This window comes from Moschus berezovskii, chromosome 11 (genome assembly GCF_049115385.1).
Source record: "Moschus berezovskii isolate FMDL1 chromosome 11, NW_MosBer_1.0, whole genome shotgun sequence".
Classification (NCBI taxonomy): Eukaryota; Metazoa; Chordata; class Mammalia; order Artiodactyla; family Moschidae; genus Moschus; species Moschus berezovskii.
In genome coordinates this window covers 13,592,579-13,610,561 of record NC_142470.1, presented here as the reverse complement: position 1 = coordinate 13,610,561, position 17,983 = coordinate 13,592,579, and the positions used below count along the sequence as shown (strand labels likewise).

Below are 17,983 nucleotides of genomic sequence, written 5' to 3'. Positions count from 1 at the left end.
CTCTATTTGGTCACTGTTAGTAGCTGTCCCGAGAAAGCTTGTCCAGCTTATGGTTGTTGATGTGGTCTTCCCTTCCCAAATTCACGGGCATCATAAGGGCCTTGTATTGCAAGCTGGAGAGACAGAAGAGTTTTCCTTTAGAAACTGCCAGAGGTGGCCCTCTCTGATTCAAGTTCCTTAGTTCCTATTCTGGGAAAAGTCCTATTTCCTTACTGGGAACATAGCAATAAAACTGAGAAATCTTTGCCTTTGTGTAGTTTATGTTGTACTTTGGGAGACAGATCATCAACAAACAAATACGCAACATAGTATCAGGTACAGATAAACTTTGTTAACCAAATAGAGCAACATAAGAGAATGGAACTTACTGAGTAGTGGAGGTGGAGGTATTTTAGATAGGGAAGTCAGAGGGTCCTCATTTTTTATTAAGGCAAATTCTGTTGAATAATTCTAAAGTTTTCCTTTGCACTGTTTTGGATAGGATAAGAGCATTTGTGAAAATAATCAAAAGGGCACATCTGGGAAGAATGGTAAATGTAGTTCAACAGTATTTTTTCCTCCTCTTGGCAGAGAATGAGAGGCTCATCCTTCTTAGTTCATGGGATGCTATCATCACCAGTCTGTGCAAGTTGTATATAATTTTTCCTTTCGTTAATTCCCCTGTCCTAAATCTCATGTGTACAGGATGGGCATCCTTCGTTGATTATTCAATTCATGGTTAAAAAATTCATGTTTATTCAAAAAATATATGAGAAACATGTTTATATACTTTTTTTTAAAATCATATCCAGTTGTCCAACAGTGGATATTGAAAAAGCCTGTTTCTTGGTACTGTAAAAAACTAGGTAATGAGAGCTCTTACACCAGCAAGGTGCTTTAAATAAAATTTTTTATAATCAGCATGTCCAACCATGCCTTGTGAATAGATGTATTCCATAGGGATTTTTAAGCATTTTGAGACATTGGTTATATAGTCTTGGTTACTGTAAAAATCTCCACAATACATACTTACATTGTCCCTCACTGTCAAATTGTCAGGCTAATTTCAGGTTTTTACAAGATTTTATGGAAGAAATTATGCTAAAGCTGAAACTCCAATACTTTGGCCACCTCATGCGACGAGTTGACTCACTGGAAAAGAGTCTGATGCTAGGAGGGATTGGGGGTGAGAGGAGACGGGGACGACAGAGAATGAGATGGCTGGATGGCATCACCGACTCGATGGACATGAGTTTGAGTGAACTCCGGGAGTTGGTGATGGACAGGGAGGCCTGGCGTGCTGTGATTCATGGGGTCACAAAGAGTCAGACATGACTGAGCGACTGAACTGAACTGAACTGATGGAAGAAATGTTTGTTTAGGTATTCAGCTTTGAGTGAATCAATAATTATTACTTAAAGCTCAATGTATAACAAATATTTCTCCCATAAAATCTTGTAAAAACCTGAATACGTCCTGATGGCTCAGTGGGTAATGAATCCTCCTGCAATGTAGGAGACACAGGAGACACAGGTTTGATCTGTAGTTTGGAAGATCCCCTGGAGAAGTAAATGGCACCCTCCTCCAGCATTTTTGCCTGAAAAATCCCATGGACAGAGCAACTTAGGGGGATACAGTCCAAAGTTTGCAGAGTCAACACGGCTAAGTGACTGAGCAAATGAAGTGAATATTGTTATTAATCAATACTTATTGAAAGTTTTTTTGATATCGTGCTTATGCTAAACATCTCACTAAACTCCACAATAAAGAATTGGGAGATGTGTGTTGTCATCAGGTGCCTGAGTTTTATGGAGATGAAGCAATTTGCCCAAGGTCACTAAAGGCAGTAAATAGCCATCAGGATTTGACCCCCACTCACTGACCTAGAGCCAGACATCTTGGAATGCGAAGTCAAGTGGGCCTTAAAAAGCATCACTAAGAACAAAGCTAGTGGAGGTGATGGAATTCCAGTTGAGCTATTTCAAGTCTTGAAAGATGATGCTGTGAAAGTGCTGCACTCAATATGCCAGCAGATTTGGAAAACTCAGCAGTGGCCACAGGACTGGAAGAGGTCAGTCTTCATTCCAATCCCAAAGAAAGGCAATGCCAAAGAATGCTCAAACTACCGCACAATTGCACTCATCTCACACGCTAGTAAAGTCATGCTCAAAATTCTCCAAGCCAGGCTTCAGCAGTATGTAAACCGTGAACTCCCAGATGTTCAAGCAGGTTTTAGAAAAGGCAGAGGCACCAGAGATCAAATTGCCAACATCCGCTGGATCATGGAGAAAGCAAGAGAGTTTCAGAAAAACATCTATTTCTGCTTCATTGACTATGCCAAAGCCTTTGACTGTGTGGATCACAATAAACTGTGGAACATTCTGAAAGAGATGGGAATCCCAGACCACCTGACCTGCCTCTTGAGAAACCTGTATGCAGGTCAGGAAGCAACAGTTAGAACTGGACATGGAACAACAGACTGGTTCCAAATAGGAAAAGGTGTACGTCAAGGTTGTATATTGTCACCTTGCTTATTTAACTTATATGCAGAGTACATCATGAGGAACGCTGGGGTGGAAGAAGCACAAGCTGGAATCAAGATTGCTGGGAGAAATATCAATAACCTCAGATATGCAGATGACACTACCCTTATGGCAGAAAGTGAAGAGGAACTCAAAAGCCTCTTGATGAAAGTGAAAGAGGAGAGTGAAAAGGTTGGCTTGAAACTCAACATTCAGAAAACAAAGATCATGGCATCTGGTCCCATCACTTCATGGGAAATAGATGGAAAAACAGTGGAAACAGTGTCAGACTTTGTTTTTTTGGGCTCCAAAATCACTGCAGATGCTGATTGCAGCCATGAAATTAAAAGACGCTTACTCCTTGGAAGGAAAGTTATGACCAACCTTGATAGTATATTGAAAAGCAGAGACATTACTTTGCCGACCAAGGTCCGTCTAGTCAAGGCAATGGTTTTTCCCGTGGTCATGTATGGATGTGAGAGTTGGACTGTGAAGAAAGCTGATCGCCGAAGAATCGATGCTTTTGAACTGTGGTGTTGGAGAAGACTCTTGAGAGTCCCTTATACTGCAAGGAGATCCAACCAGTCCATTCTAAAGGAGATCAATCCTGGATGTTCATTGGAGGGACTGATGCTGAAGCTGAAACTCCAATACTTTGGCCACCTCATGAGACGAGTTGACTCACTGGAAAAGACTCTGATGCTGGGAAAGGTTGGGGGCGGGAGGAGAAGGGGACGACGGAGAATGAGATGGCTGGATGGCATCACCAACTCTGTGGACATGAGTTTGGGTGTACTCCGGGAGTTGGTGATGGACAGGGAGGCCTGGCGTGCTGTGATTCATGGGGTCGCGGAGAGTCGGACACGACTGAGCGACTGAACTGAACTGACTGAACTGAACTGATTTCAGACTCACTCTAAGCGTATGCTCTCAAGCATTGTGCTAACTCTCTTATAGTTTTGGTATATTAATTTTCTGTCACAATCAGGCAAGGTTCTGTTTTCTCATTCTGATAATTTCCTACATGAATTACCCTTCTATGCCCTTTAACTGACAATGTTTCTTCTCCCATACTTACTTGCAAGAGAGGTGAATTATCTTTCTGTGTTGTAGAGATGTTGGAATTTGAAAATATGAATATTCATGATTAACTAGCCATAATCAGACAGAAATAATTGGCCATGAATGACTGGGATATGTCTGGTATGTGGAGCTGTGGCCCTGTGGTGGACACTGCCCTGGGTTTAAGACAAAAAGTAGGGGTTTGTTTTGTCCTGCATCACCTCTCACAAATTGGTTCCTGATGTTTTGTAAATAACAAGGGAGACACCTTGTTTTTGTCTGTAAAGCAGTTTATCACACACAAATCAATGTTAAAAAAAGGAGTCATTTGTGAAAGTGCTGCTTGGGGGATGTTCAATACAACAATTAGTGGAGATTTGGTTGGATGGCATTACCGAATCAATGGACATGAGTTTGGGTTGGGGAGTTGGTGATGGACAGGGAGGCCCGGCGTGCTGCAGTCCATGGGGTCGCAAAGAGTCAGACACGACTGAGCGACTCAACTGAACTAACTGAACTGGTGAATGAATGGGGTTGAGTACTCCAGGTTGTAGATCTGAGGAACACTCAGGCTGATGACTAGGAAAAAGGAGGAAGGTTTTGGATCTGAGAATCAGGAAGAACATTCTGAAAGCACAGGGTGAGTGAATGAGGCTGGGGATACAACAGTTTTTGTCTCTATTCTGCTTATGGGCTCTGCTTCCATTAAAACACGTGGTATAGGGGGACTTCTCTGGTGGTCCAGTGACCAAGACTCCATGCTGCCAACGCAGGGGGCTTGGGTTCGATCATTGGTCAAGGAACTAGATCCCACATGACGCAATTAAGAATTCATATCCTACAACTAGGAGTCCGCATGCTGCAACTAAGACCTGGTGCAGCCAACATTTTAAAAAATGTGGTATAGATAGCCTAGAAGTCCAACTAGATGGATTTAAAACCAAATGGCATATGGAAATTTTACTTGGACCTTATGACTTCTCAATCCATGAGTTATTTGAAAGTGTCTTGGAGGAAAGAGTAAGGTACCAAACTGGATTGGAGTAGCCAAGTGGGTGGCCAGTTTCCTGAAACTCACCTCCATGTTTTTCTTCCCTTCCCAGGCCCTCCAGAAGCTGATGTGCACCACATCTGTTCATCAGGTCAAGTCTGCTTCTCACACAAAGCTCAGCTTCTTCACGTGTCTCCCATGAACTTCTGGGCTGATTGACAAGAGAAGCTGGGAGGAAGGAGGAGCTGATATACTACTCCAAAGGGATAACGCATTTCCTTTCCCTGCCCTGAAGCCCCATTTCTTCCCTAACACCTGGTCCTAGCTCACTACTGCTTCTCCCAGCTCCAGATCTCAGAAGGCAGAGATGCTCTGACTCAATTGGGAGGACTCTCCTGATTGAGGAAGCCTAGCCAGCTTCTCATGAGTCTGAGGTCTCTCTGCTGGCCTCTGGGTGCTTGTTAGGCTGAGGGAGTTGAGGTGTGATGACCTCTCCAGGGAGTCTGTCTCCAGAGAGTAGGCAGAGAAAGCAGAATGGGAATCACAGTCAGCACGGCTGACTCCAAGGGGACAGGGGGACCCCTGAGGCTTCCAGTTTAGATGTTAGGACTAATCTCAGAGCTTCCAAACCTCACTGTGACATCTCAAGGGCATGCTTCAGTTTCCTCTACTATGGATTATCAAGAGTGGACAAATATTTATGTGGGTGAATACTTTTATTTTTGGAGACTCAGATGTGGACCAAGGTGTATTCTAGGTTTGGGGAGGTCATAAGTCAATGTGAAAGGGCTGCAGTTTTCAGAGGCTTCCACGGGGGTAGGTCAATGGTGTGTACATGCTTTCCACTGTCTGTCTGCATGTGGATTAAATATTTTACTAGGTGGGATTAGGTTAACATTAATGTATATTTAAAGGGCAGGTTGCAGTAAAAGTTACTGTCACATTTAGCAAAGGAGCTTTAGAAAAAAATATACGTATTTCATAGTTCAGACTAAGAGCAGTGTTTTGAGGTTAAGTGTTGGGGAAAGGAGATATTTACTAGAATGTTGGCCTTGTCACTTAGTAGTTGCTTTTAATAAGCTTCTTAGCCTCTATGAGCTTCAGGTTCTTCATCTGAAAAATTAGTGTAACAATTCTGGCACCAAAACAAGAAATGAAATTTCCTTTTGAGTTCTATACTGAGAATATTGTATATTATGGTGAATAATATCTACAATATTGGAGGAAATAAAACACATTCTGCTACCACCCTCGGAGTACCACTGCCTCACACAGAACATGTATTTATTGAAGGATGATCACTATAGTAGTGTTAGTTAACACATCCATACGTTAAATGGTTACAACTTATTGACTTGTTTTGGTGAGAACTTTTAATAACCCTTAAAAAAGTCCCTAACCCTGTATCGCCCCTCCCCTCTCACCACTGGTAGCCACTAGTTTGTTCTCCATATCTGTGAATCAGTAATCATCCGTCCTCATACAGAGTTATTACATCATTATTGACCATACTTCTAATGATGTATATTGCATCTCTGCAGCTTATTGATTTTTAGCTGGGAGCTTGTATCTCTTAATCCCCTTCCACTTTCCCCTTCCCCTCCAAATTCCTTCTGGCTATCACCCATTTGTTCTCTGTATTTATGAGTCTGTTTTCATTTTGTTTTTTAGATTCCATATTAAAGTGATATCATAGGGTATTTTTCTTTCTCTGTGTGACTTATTTCACTTAGCATAATATCCTCAGGTTCATCCATCTTGTTGCAAATGGCAAGATTTTATTTTTTATGGCTGAGCAATATTCCATTTTATATGTATGTTACTGAAAGCTATGCGGGGTTTGGCTGCTCACCTCTCAAAAGTCAACAGACAGACCAGGTTGGTTGAATGGAAAGTTTGCTTTATTTCAGGTGCCAGCAACTGCGGAGGAGGGTGGCCAACATCTGTCCAAAGGCCGACTACTACCCTGCCCCCAACAAGCAGCGGGTGAGAGCTTTTACAGACAGAGTGGTGGCAGGGTGGGAGTGGGGGTGAGCTACATATAGAAACAGCATAGTCATTTTCAAACTGGTCATCATTGATCTGACCAGCATCATCTTGGTTGTTTTAGGTACAGTTAATCTTCAGTTTCAGGGTCCATATGTTCCCATTTCTTTTCAGCCAGTTCTCAGAATTGTGGCCCCTTATGTCGGACACGACTGAGCGACTGAACTGAACTGAACTGACCTGAACTGATGCCCTGGGTGCGGAGAAGGCAATGGCGAGCCACTCCAGTACTCTTGCCTAGAAAATCCCATGGATGGAGGAGCCTGGTAGGCTGCAGTCTGTGGGGTCACTAAGGATTGGACACGACTGAGCGACTTCACTTTCACTTTTCACTTTCACACATTGGAGAAGGAAATGGCAACCCATTCCAGTGTTCTTGCCTGGAGAATCCCGGGGACGGGGGACCCTGGTGGGCTTCTGTCTATGGGGTCACGCAGAGTCGGACACGACTGAAGTGACGCAGCAGCAGCATGCCCTGGGTGCAGTCTGGTCATCAAGCAGTTAACTTCTCCACCTGGTATTCTAGTATCTATAAGACAGCTCACAGGATAAGGCTCAGAATATTATCTTACAGCCCTTGAGAAAGAACTAAATGTCCTTGACTTTAGTTCATGCTTAATGACCACATTATTATTGTTTGGTCTCCTTTGACTGTTTTCCTTTGTTTCTGAATTTCTTACTTCTCTGATTAAACTTATTCTTTGATTAAACTTTTCCACAGACAAAAGGCAGGCAGAGGACATGGTGGTGGTGGGGGTGGTACCACCCAACAATAGCATTCTGCTCTGTTTCATGCATACCACATATTTTTTAAATCTATTCATCTCCTGATGAGCACTTAGTTAGCTTTCATATCTTCTTTATTGTCAATAATGCTTCAATGAACATCAGGGTGCATTTTTTTGGGTTAGTGTTTTTGTTTTATTCAGGTGAATACCCAGAAGTGAAATTGCTGGATCATTTAGCAGTTCCATTTTTAACTTTTTAAATTCCTTCCAGTATAGTTTTCCATCCACATTCAAATCTGGTGTAGTTAAAAGACCAAATTAGATTCCAGTGTGTCAGGCAGAGGACAGTAATGTGTCTCTCTCATAATCAAGTACTTGCTTTAACCAGGGTGTTATTCTGGCTACAGAAACATAAAGTAGCAGTTACTACAGTATGTCACAGAGGTTCAAAGGCAGGCATTCTCCTAGTGCAATAGCAGACGTAATAATATGTGACTAAAGTGATAAGCCCAAATTACTATAGTTTAGGCAGGTCTTTAAGGAACTCATTGACATCGTCTCTCTAAGTTGTATATAAATGGTATATAAAAGGTCTCAATGCACATGAATTTGAGCAAACTCCAGGAAATAGTGAAGAACAGAGAAGGCTGGCATGCTGCAGACCATGGGGTCTCAAAGAGTCAGACATGATTTAGTGACTGAACAACAACAAAATAAAAGGTCTCAGAAAATTATTTTAGTGTGGGTTGGTCCAATTCTTCCTCTCACAGAAAAATGAATTCTGGAACATCTCTTGTATTGGCCATGACTCAGCACTACACATGAGATAAACGGTTAAGAACACTAAACTCTTGCTTTGAGGTAGTTTCTTAAGAAAGGAATATTGAATTTCACTCCTGTCTTTATTTCTCATTAGGTGATCTCTCTTCAACTGCCTTAGTTCTTCCACTTTTTCCGATTGCTACCTGTCCTAACCCAAACTGGGCTTCTCTGGGTAATCAGCTCTGGTTCAACTCTACCACCCTCTATAGGCATGCAGCAAGATGAGATTCTCCAGAGCTGCTTCTTTCGTCCATTTCTGCTGAAGAACTGATGCTTTTCAACTGTGGTGCTGGAGAAGACTCTTGAGAGTCCCTTGGACAGCAAGGAGATCAAACCAGCCAATCCTAAAGGAAGTCAACCCTGACTGTTCATTGGAAGGCCAGATACTGAAGCTGAAGCTCCAATACTTTGGCCAGCTGATGTGAAGACCTGACTCACTGGAAAAAACTGATGTTGGGAGAGATGGAGGGCAGGAGGAGAAGGGGGAGACAGAAGAAAAGTAGGTTGGATGGCATCACCTACTCCATGGACATGAGTTTGAGCAAACACCAGAAGACAGTGAAGGACAGGGAAGCCAGACATGCTGCAGGTCACGGGGTGGCAGAGTCGAACATGACTTAGCGGCTGAACAACAGCAATTGCCAAATAAGTCACTATATAGTCTGTCTGCTACTTGGAGTTTGCACTATTTTTATTATGATGGGGTGGAAAAGTTTTCTGCTTCGAAGATCAGACTCCTGGCTTTTTATGGATGCACACTATTTTTTGAAATACAAATATCTCCCATTCTCCATCTACTACAGCCCTTACACATTAAAACAATAATACAATTAATCATCATTGATTTATTTCCTATTGATAAGATTTTATGGTTTGGCCTATTTTTATATTAAAAACTGAGATTCACTCAAATAAAATCTCTATACTCAACATACAGTTATGGCAGTATCTCTGTGAGATTCTTAAGACTTGAAGTTTCTAGAATAAGTATTAAATTATATATTTTAAAGCATACTTTAGTGATAGATGGTGGGAGGAAAGGTTTCAGCATTCCCCCTGTGGAATGGATAATTTCTTGGTTCTTATTCTTTCTGGTCATTAGCAGTTTTTAGTTGTTTGGTTAAAAAATGATGAAATTGAAAAGAAATAAAGTCATAGTGATATAATAAGGGAGGAATAGAAAAACTAAGAGGAGGAAAAGTGAAAACTTAAGTTTTAAACAAGAAAACATTTTTGAATGAGAAAAATGAGCAATTATAAAAATATTCAAAGTGAAAGTTAGGTAAAATGTACTCTTTCTCCTCCTCCTCTCGTCTCCCCTTTCAAATGTTTGCAAAGGCATCCAACAGCTACAAATTAAGTAATTATTTTTAGCACTATACTGAAATGTGAAGGATTAAGGATTTTGGAGGATAAGTCTTGAAATGAGAAATTTGTCAGGAAATATCTGTGGGAAAAAGATTGGTTTAAAGCATCTCATCTGGAAGACGCAATGTGATGAATCTTCATAGGAAAGAGGAGAAACAGTGAGGAAGAACATCATGATTTAAGCAGAAGCAAAGTCAAATAATGGGTCTTCATCAATGGATGTAATTGACCACAATTCCTTTTCTCACATGGGTTAAAAATGCTAACCTCCAAGAGCTTGCTTGTTCACCAAGAGCCAGTAGAAAACAGATTCAAATGGGGAAGATTCCCTTGTGTTTTTATCAAGAGGGTGCTGCCTGAGGTTTCCTCCTGCCCACCAGCTTCCTCAGACCCTGTTTCAGGTCTTTGTTTCTTAGGCTGTAGATAAAAGGATTAAGCATGGAGGACAGAACTGTGTAGACAATTGTTGCCACGTGGTCCCTGACAGTGTAGGTGGATACAGGCTGTAAATAGACATAGAAGATGCCTCCATAAAAGAGTGTTACCACGGTAAGGTGAGACCCACACATGGAGAAGGCTTTGTGTTTCCCAGTAGCTGATGGAATTTTGAGAACTGTGATGAGGATTCGTATGTAAGAAAAAGCAGTGCATAGAAAAGGAGTCACCAAAAAGGCAGATGCTTCTGTCATTAACACAATTTCATTGACAAATGTGTAGGAGCAGGACAATTTCATCAGAGGGCTGATGTCACAGAGAAAATGATGGATAATATTGGAGTCACAGAAGGTGAGGTGATTCAGTAGAAGTGTGTGTAGGAGTGAGTGGAACTGAGGCAATGAGCAGAAGGACACCAGCAAGACACAGTGGTGGTGACTCATGATGGTGACATAGTGGAAGGGGCCACAGACGGCCATGTAGTGGTCAAAGGCCATGACTACTGGAAGCCAACTGTCAGTGTTGCCCAAGGCATATATAAAATACATCTGGGTAAGGCACCCAGCATAGGAGATGTTCTTATGTGACAGAAAGTTCACCAGCATCCTGGGGACAATGGTTGTTGTGAAGCAAATGTCAGTGAAAGACAGGAAACTCAGAAAGAAACACATGGGGGTATGCAGTTGGGGGTCAGAGTGGATGGCCAGGATGATGAGCAGATTCCCTGTTATGGTGACCAGATATATGATGAGGAAGAGAATGAAGAGTGGCTTTTGGTCCTCAGGCCAGGAGGAGAGTCCCAGGAGGATGAATTCAGAGACACTGCTGGTTTGGTTGAGCCTTTCTATTGACTTGGGTCTATAGAAGCTGTTTTGTTATTTCACATGCTACAATTCCATTGTCCAAATCAGGAGAACCCAACAAGTCTTTATTTCCTCTTTTTGGTTACCATTAGCAACTGTACTTTCCCAAAGAATCTGTCCGCAATGCAGGGGACCTGGGTTCAATCCTTGGGTTGGGAAGATTCCCTGGAGAAGGGAACGGCTACCCACTCTAGTATTCTTGCCTGATGAATTCCATGGACAGAGGAGCCTGGCAGGCTACAGTCCATAGTTCCACTAACACTTTCACTTTCACAGAAGGTGTGCAGGGAAAGCTTGTCATCCTCATGGTCCATGATGTGGTCTTAGCTTCCCAAATCCATGGGCATCATAACGACCTTATATTGCAAGCTGTAGGGACAGAAGAAGAGTTTTCCCATGGAATCCATCAGAGTTGTCTTCTTTGATTCAAGCTACTTAGTTCCTATTCTGGGAAAAACTCTGTTTCCCTAATGGGGACATAGCAAAAAAATAATATTTGCTTTGTGTAGTTCATGTTGTATTTTTGGAGAAAGATCATCGACAAACAGAATATGTAACATTATATCAGGTAAGGAGAAGTTTTGTTAACAAAGCAGGGTATTATAAGACAATGGAGATGGCTGGAGGGTATGGATGGTGAAACACAGAAGTCACAGAACCATCATTCCCTCTAAAGTACATCCAGTTGTTATCCTATTGGATTTAACTTTACATGTCTGGGAAACTGGTAAGGATTTGCCAAAACAAGCCACAGGGCAAGTCTAAGAAAAATGGTGAAGCTAGGTCAACATTGTTTTATTTTCCTTGTTTGGGCACAGAATGGGAAGCTAATCCTCCTTACCTCATGGCATGATATCATTTTGCAAGATTTTATAGAAGGAATATTTGTTCATGCATCTAGTGATTTGAGTGTATCAGTAGTTAAAGCAAAAAATAACAACCAGTGTTTACAAATGCAAATACATACTCCGTATGAAACCTATGCTAAGCATTTGACCAAATCCCATGATAAGGAATTTTGAAGCATGCATTGTTTCAGGAAACTAAGGTTTACAGAGGTGAAGCAGTTTGCTCATGGTTACTAAGGAGTTGAATAGCAATCAGATATCGAACACCAACCTTATGCTCTAGTTTTGGTATATTTATTGTCTATCACAATCAGGCACAGACACTGTTTTCCTCATTTTGACAGTTTCCTACATGAATTACCCTTCCATCCCCCTTAACTGACAATGTTTCTTTTTCCGTGATCAGAATCCATCCTTGGAGTTGCAAAAGAGGTAGCCTATCTTTCTGTGAAGTAGAGATGGAGAAAGTTGAAAAATTGAATCTCCATGATAAACTGGCCAAAATCAGGTGGAAAAATTTGACTATGTGTGACCACTGTGTCTCTAGTGAGTAGAGTTGGGGTCCTGCAGTGGACAGTGCCCTGGACTGAAGCTGAACTGTGGGAGTTTGATTTGTCCTCCATCACCTGTTCACAAACTCATTCTTAATGTTTAATGAATAGCAACTGAGATACTATGTCTGTAAAGCAGTGTATCACACTGATCAATATTCAAAGATGAGGTATTTATGGAAGGATTGCCTGGGGAATGTGGAATACAAAAATTAGTGGAGAGTTAGTGAATTAATGGGATTGGGTGCTGAAGGTCACAGATGTGAAGAACACACAGGCTGATGACTAGAAAAAAGGAGGAAGATTTTGGATCTGAGAATCAGGAAGAATAGTTCCGAAAGCACAGGGTGAGTGGATCAGGCTGTGAATATGATGGGATTTCTTTTCTTTCCCTTCTACTGGTGGGGTTTTACTTCCAATAAAACAAATGGTATAAATGGGTTAGAGATCAAACTGGTTGAACCAAAGACCAAATGCCACATGGAAGTTCTACTTGGACCTTATAATGTCTCAATCTGTGAGATATTTGAAAGTATCTGGGAGAAAAAAGTACATTCTGCTACTGCCCTCAGGATAAGCCAGTACCTCATACAACACATGTGTGTCTTTTTCCTTACCTGTGAATTTAATTTAAAAATTTTATCTAGCAGATTCATGTCAATGTACGACAAAACCAATATAATATTGTAAAGTAATTAGCCTGCAATAAAAAAAAGAAAAAAATTTTTTATCTACATATTAAGAGTAAAAACTATAGAGACAGAAAGTCCTGGGTTTGGGTCCTGCATCTTCTAATCACTATTCAGGTGGCTGTCTTTCTTTCTATTCATTTAATCTCTTGACAAATACTATTTATTTACAGTTTATTGAGAAATAATGGACATAGAACATTGTTTAATGTGTACAACACAGTGATCTGACAGATGTATTTATTGCAAAACGATGATCACAATAATGTTAGTTAACATATCCATAGTTTTGATTTTTGTAGTGACAACTTTTAAAATCTACTGTCATAACAATTTAAAAATGTACAGCACAGTCTTGTTAAACCTAGTCACCTTGCTGTATCTTTACTTGAACTATATAGATGTTAACAAATTGTTTCCCAAAGTGACTGTACCAGTTTATATTGCTACTAACAGCATAATTTTATATTGGTTCATATTTTCTTAGACTTTTCATATTTATCCTCAGAATTCTAATTTTTGTTATCTGTTGGTACGCAATGGCTTCCCGTTGTGATTTAATTTGAATTTCTCTGATTATCAACGTAATACATCATATTTTCATATGATTATTGGTCATTTAGATTTTCTTCTCTTTTGTGAAATGTTTTTAATTTTTTTCCTAGACCCTCATCTCCCTCAGCCCCCAGCTTTGCCTGTTTTTCTTACTGATTTCTAGGGATCTTTATGTACTCTTAATCAGGATATTTTAATTGGTTTTATGAATTTCAAATACCTTTTACTATTTTGTTATTTGTCTTTTTCTGCTATGATGTCTTTGATATTAACATAGTCTAATTTACAATTTTCTTTTATGGTTAGTTCTTACTTTCTGTTTCTTATTAAAGAAATATTTTTCTATCTTAAGGAGAAAAAGATATTCTCCTATATTTCTAAATATTTTTAGTTTTTGGTTTTCATATGTAAGTTTGTAATTCATCAGGAGTAAATTTTTGCATATAGTATGTGGTAAGAATCCAGTTTCATTTTTTCATGTGATTTTCAAACTGTCTTAAGCTGCACTCAAGGAAAGATGCACCTCATTCATGTCAAGTGTATACCAAAAGGGGGAGGGGTGTGTGTTTCTGGGGTCTCTATTTTATAGCAGCTGTCTTTGTCTAGTCTTTCACCAATGTCCACATAGCCTTCATTACAATAGGTCTATAGTGGGTCTTGATATCTAGTAGACTAGTGATTATCAAAGTATTTTTCTTAATCAGTATTTGGCATCAACTGAGGGCTTGTTAGAAATGAAAATTCTTGGACCTTGTTCAGACTGACTCAAGGGACATAGCCATAGCTCCATGGCCATGCCCAGTCTTGGAGAAAAGCGTAAAGATCAGGATTTTCTCTTCCAAACCTAAAGTGTTGATAGCAAAACCCCTATGTTGTGTAGAAGTGCGATTGTTTCATGCATGAAGTGTTTCCTCCTTATTTAGTTTATCAAAATGAGAATCAGGACATTCAATGGAGGGTCCCATTGGTGATCCGACCTCTTTTACATCAGCTCTTTCCTATCATGACGTGATATTATTGCTATTTAAACAAAACAAAACTCAATGATGAAGAACAACAGAGCAATAGAGTTTACACTACTCTTAACAATTGGTGTTTATTTATACAAAAAAATTATGTCCCTGTTTAAAAATTCTGATGTTAAAAATATGTGCAGACTTGAAAGCGCACATTATTTCCTTCTAGTCTTTTGTATAATGGGATATATATATATATGTGTGTGTGTGTGTGTTTGTGTGTAAGGCTGTATGTTTTTTTACTGGGTACATAATCTCACCAGATACACAAAAATATACCCTCACACACACACACACAGATATATATACATTTTTTTTTTACCCTAACAGGTTTACTCATAGACATTTTGGCTTATATTCATAATGGCTTTTCAGGTCAGTCCTAGAGATATACCTCCTTATGTATACCTATTACAGATTATTTCTCTCTGTGGAAAAATTGAACCACTATTTATCTATTTCTCTATTGATGGGCATTTAGATTATTTTTAATTTTTCTAATTTTTTCTGTTATGAAAAATGCTGTAATCAGTGTCTGTATACATGTAGATTATACACTTGATATAGCATTACTGAAGGCATGAGTCCAGAAATATAAGCAATGGGACATAGGGAGTGGTCGGGAGATTTCAATCATGCAGCTTCCCACATAAAGACTAGGTTAGTCTTTTCTATGGGGTGCTCCTTAAAATGAAGATTCACAGGCCCACACGACCTATTGAATAATAGCTCCAGAAAGAACATCAGTTCAGTTCAGTTCAGTTCAGTCGCTCAGTCGTGTCCGACTCTCCGCGACCCCATGAATCACAGCACGACAGGCCTCCCTGTCCATCACCAACTCCCGGAGTACACTCAAACTCATGTCCACAGAGTCGGTGATGCCATCCAGCCATCTCATTCTCCGTCGTCCCCTTCTCCTCCCGCCCCCAACCTTTCCCAGCATCAGAGTCTTTTCCAGTGAGTCAACTCGTCGCATGAGGTGGCCAAAGTATTTCAGTTTCAGCTTTAGCATCAGAAAGAACATAGAAGAATAATAAATGATAAAATGTTCAGATGTAAAATAAAGTCTGAAATTACTGAGTAATAATAGACAATAAAGGAAGAAACAGAAGTGAATGGTATAAAGTCCTTGCCTAGACGACTCTACTTCCCAGAGCACTCAGTATGTCTCTGAATGGTTCTAGAAGTTCCTAGTTATATCTGCCTTTAATGTTCATGTGTGGGTTTTTATACTCTCCTTGAATCATTAATTTTAAGTACATAAATTAGTGTATGTACTTTCTCTGGGAAGCAGACAGATGTGGATTGTTATGATGGTGGCACTAGGGGAATCTCTAAGGGGAACTGAAGCTAAGAGAGGGAACGAGACCGGTGACTTGAGGCATATTTGAGGCACCAGATGACCAGGGTAGAGACCCGGCAGCAACTCAGCCTCACGCACACGGGCCTGATAATCAGGGCAGTTGTGTGCTGAGCTACTAGGTCACCTGGCTAGGCGGGGCTAAGAGTTGGGTTTTTGTTCACTACAGAGCCCAGAACATTGTGCTGTAAAAAATATGCAAGAAGGAAGAGGCACAATCCCTGGATAACTGTTGCACTAGACACACTCCTTGCTTGGTGGAAGTTTCAGTTTCTTAAGAGTCTCAATCCTGTCACTCTCTCTCCGCTTCTCCTTTTCTGAATCATTGCAACAACTTTCAAAAAGCTAGTTTATTACAGAAATTACATTGAGAGTCAAATTATATTAAGGGAATCAAAAGTTATTGAATAGATATATGTCAAGTGACGCCGGCCCCCAGCGGCGCAGACGCGGGAGACGCCGGCAACCGACCAGGCAAAGAGGCGCGGCCGAGAGGAGCTACCCCACGCCTGAGGGCAGGGCCGGCGGCCGAGAGGAGCTACCGCACGTCCAACAGGCGGTGGCTGCGCGGGTGCAGGAGGGCCGAGAGGAGCTACTCCACGTTCAAGGTCAGGAGGAGCGGCCTTGAGGAGATACCCCTTGTCCAAGGTAAGGTACGGCGGCTGCACTTTGCTGGAGTGGCTGTGAAGAGATTTTCCACGACCAAGGTAAGAGAAACCCAAATAAGACAGTAGGTATTGCGAGGGGGCATCAGAGGGCAGACACACTGAAATCATAATCACAGGAAACTAGTTGATCTGATCGCATGGACCACAGCCGAATGTGGTCCACTGGAGAAGGGAATGGCAAACCACTTCAGTATACTTGCCTTGAGAACCCCATGAACAGTATCAAAGGGCAAAATGATAGGATACTGAATGAAGAATTCCCCAGGTTGGTAGGTGCCCAGTATGTTACTGGAGATCAGTGGAGATGTAACTGTAGAAGGAATAAAGGGATGGAGCAAAAGAAAAACCAATACCCAGTTGTGGATGTGACCGATGATAGAGGCAAGGTCCGGTGCTGTAAAGAGCAATATTGCATAGGAAACTAGAATGTTAGGTCCATGAATCAAGGCAAATTGGAAGTGGTCAAACAGGAGATGGCAAGAGTGAACATAGACATTCTAGGAATCAGTGAATTAAAATGGACTGGAATGGGTGAATTTAACTCAGATGACCATTATATCTAATACTGTGGGCAGGATTCCCTTAGAAGAAATGGAGTAGCCATCATGGTCAACAAAAGAGGCTGAAATGCAGTACTTGGATACAATCTTAAAAACGACAGAATGATTTCTGTTCATTTCCAAGGCAAACCATTCAATATTACAGTAATCCAGGTCTATGCCCCAACCAGTAATGCTGAAGAAGCCGAAGTTGAACAGTTCTATGAAGACCTAAAAGACCTTTAAGAACGAACACCCAAAAAAGATGTCCTTTTCATTATAGGGGACTGGAATGCAAAAGTAGGAAGTCAAGGAACACCTTCAGTAACAGGCAAATTTGGCCTTGGAGCACGGAATGAAGCAGGGCAAAGGCTAATAGAGTTTTGTCAAGAGAACGCACTGGTCATAGCAAACACTATCTTCCAACAACACAAGAGAAGACTCTACACATGGACATCACCAGATGGTCAACACCGAAATCAGATTGATTATATTCTTTGCAGCCAAAGATGGAGAAGCTGTATACAGTTAGCAAAAACAAGACCAGGAGCTGACTGTGGCTCAGATCATGAACTTCTTATTGCCATATTCAGACTGAAATTGAAGAAAGTAGGGAAAACCACTAGACCATTCAGATATGACCTCAATCAAATCCCTTATGAGTATACAGTGGAAGTGAGAAATAGATTTAAGGGACTAGATCTGATAGATAGAGTGCCCGATGAACTCTGGACGGAGGTTCTTGACATTGTACAGGAGACAGGGACCAAGACCATCCCCATGGAAAAGAAATGCAAAAAAGCAAAATGGCTGTCGGAGGAGGCCTTACAAATAGCTGTGAAAAGAAGAGAAGCGAAAAGCAAAGGAGAAAAGGAAAGATATAAGCATCTGAATGCAGGGTTCCAAAGAATAGCAAGGAGAGATAAGAAAGCCTTCCTCAG

General features: G+C 40.9%; 1 protein-coding gene across 1 annotated transcript; it reads right to left on the bottom strand.

Annotated features, from left to right (window-relative positions):
- Positions 1 to 9,859: 9,859 nt before the first annotated feature.
- LOC129539996 (olfactory receptor 1L8-like) lies at positions 9,860 to 11,662 on the bottom strand. Its single transcript, XM_055401180.1, has 2 exons — positions 11,658 to 11,662; positions 9,860 to 10,820 (listed from the first exon to the last, which is right to left on the bottom strand). The coding sequence occupies exons 1-2, from the start codon at positions 11,660 to 11,662 to the stop codon at positions 9,860 to 9,862; spliced, it is 966 nt and encodes a 321-aa protein (XP_055257155.1).
- Between the last annotated feature and the right edge of the window lie 6,321 nt (positions 11,663 to 17,983).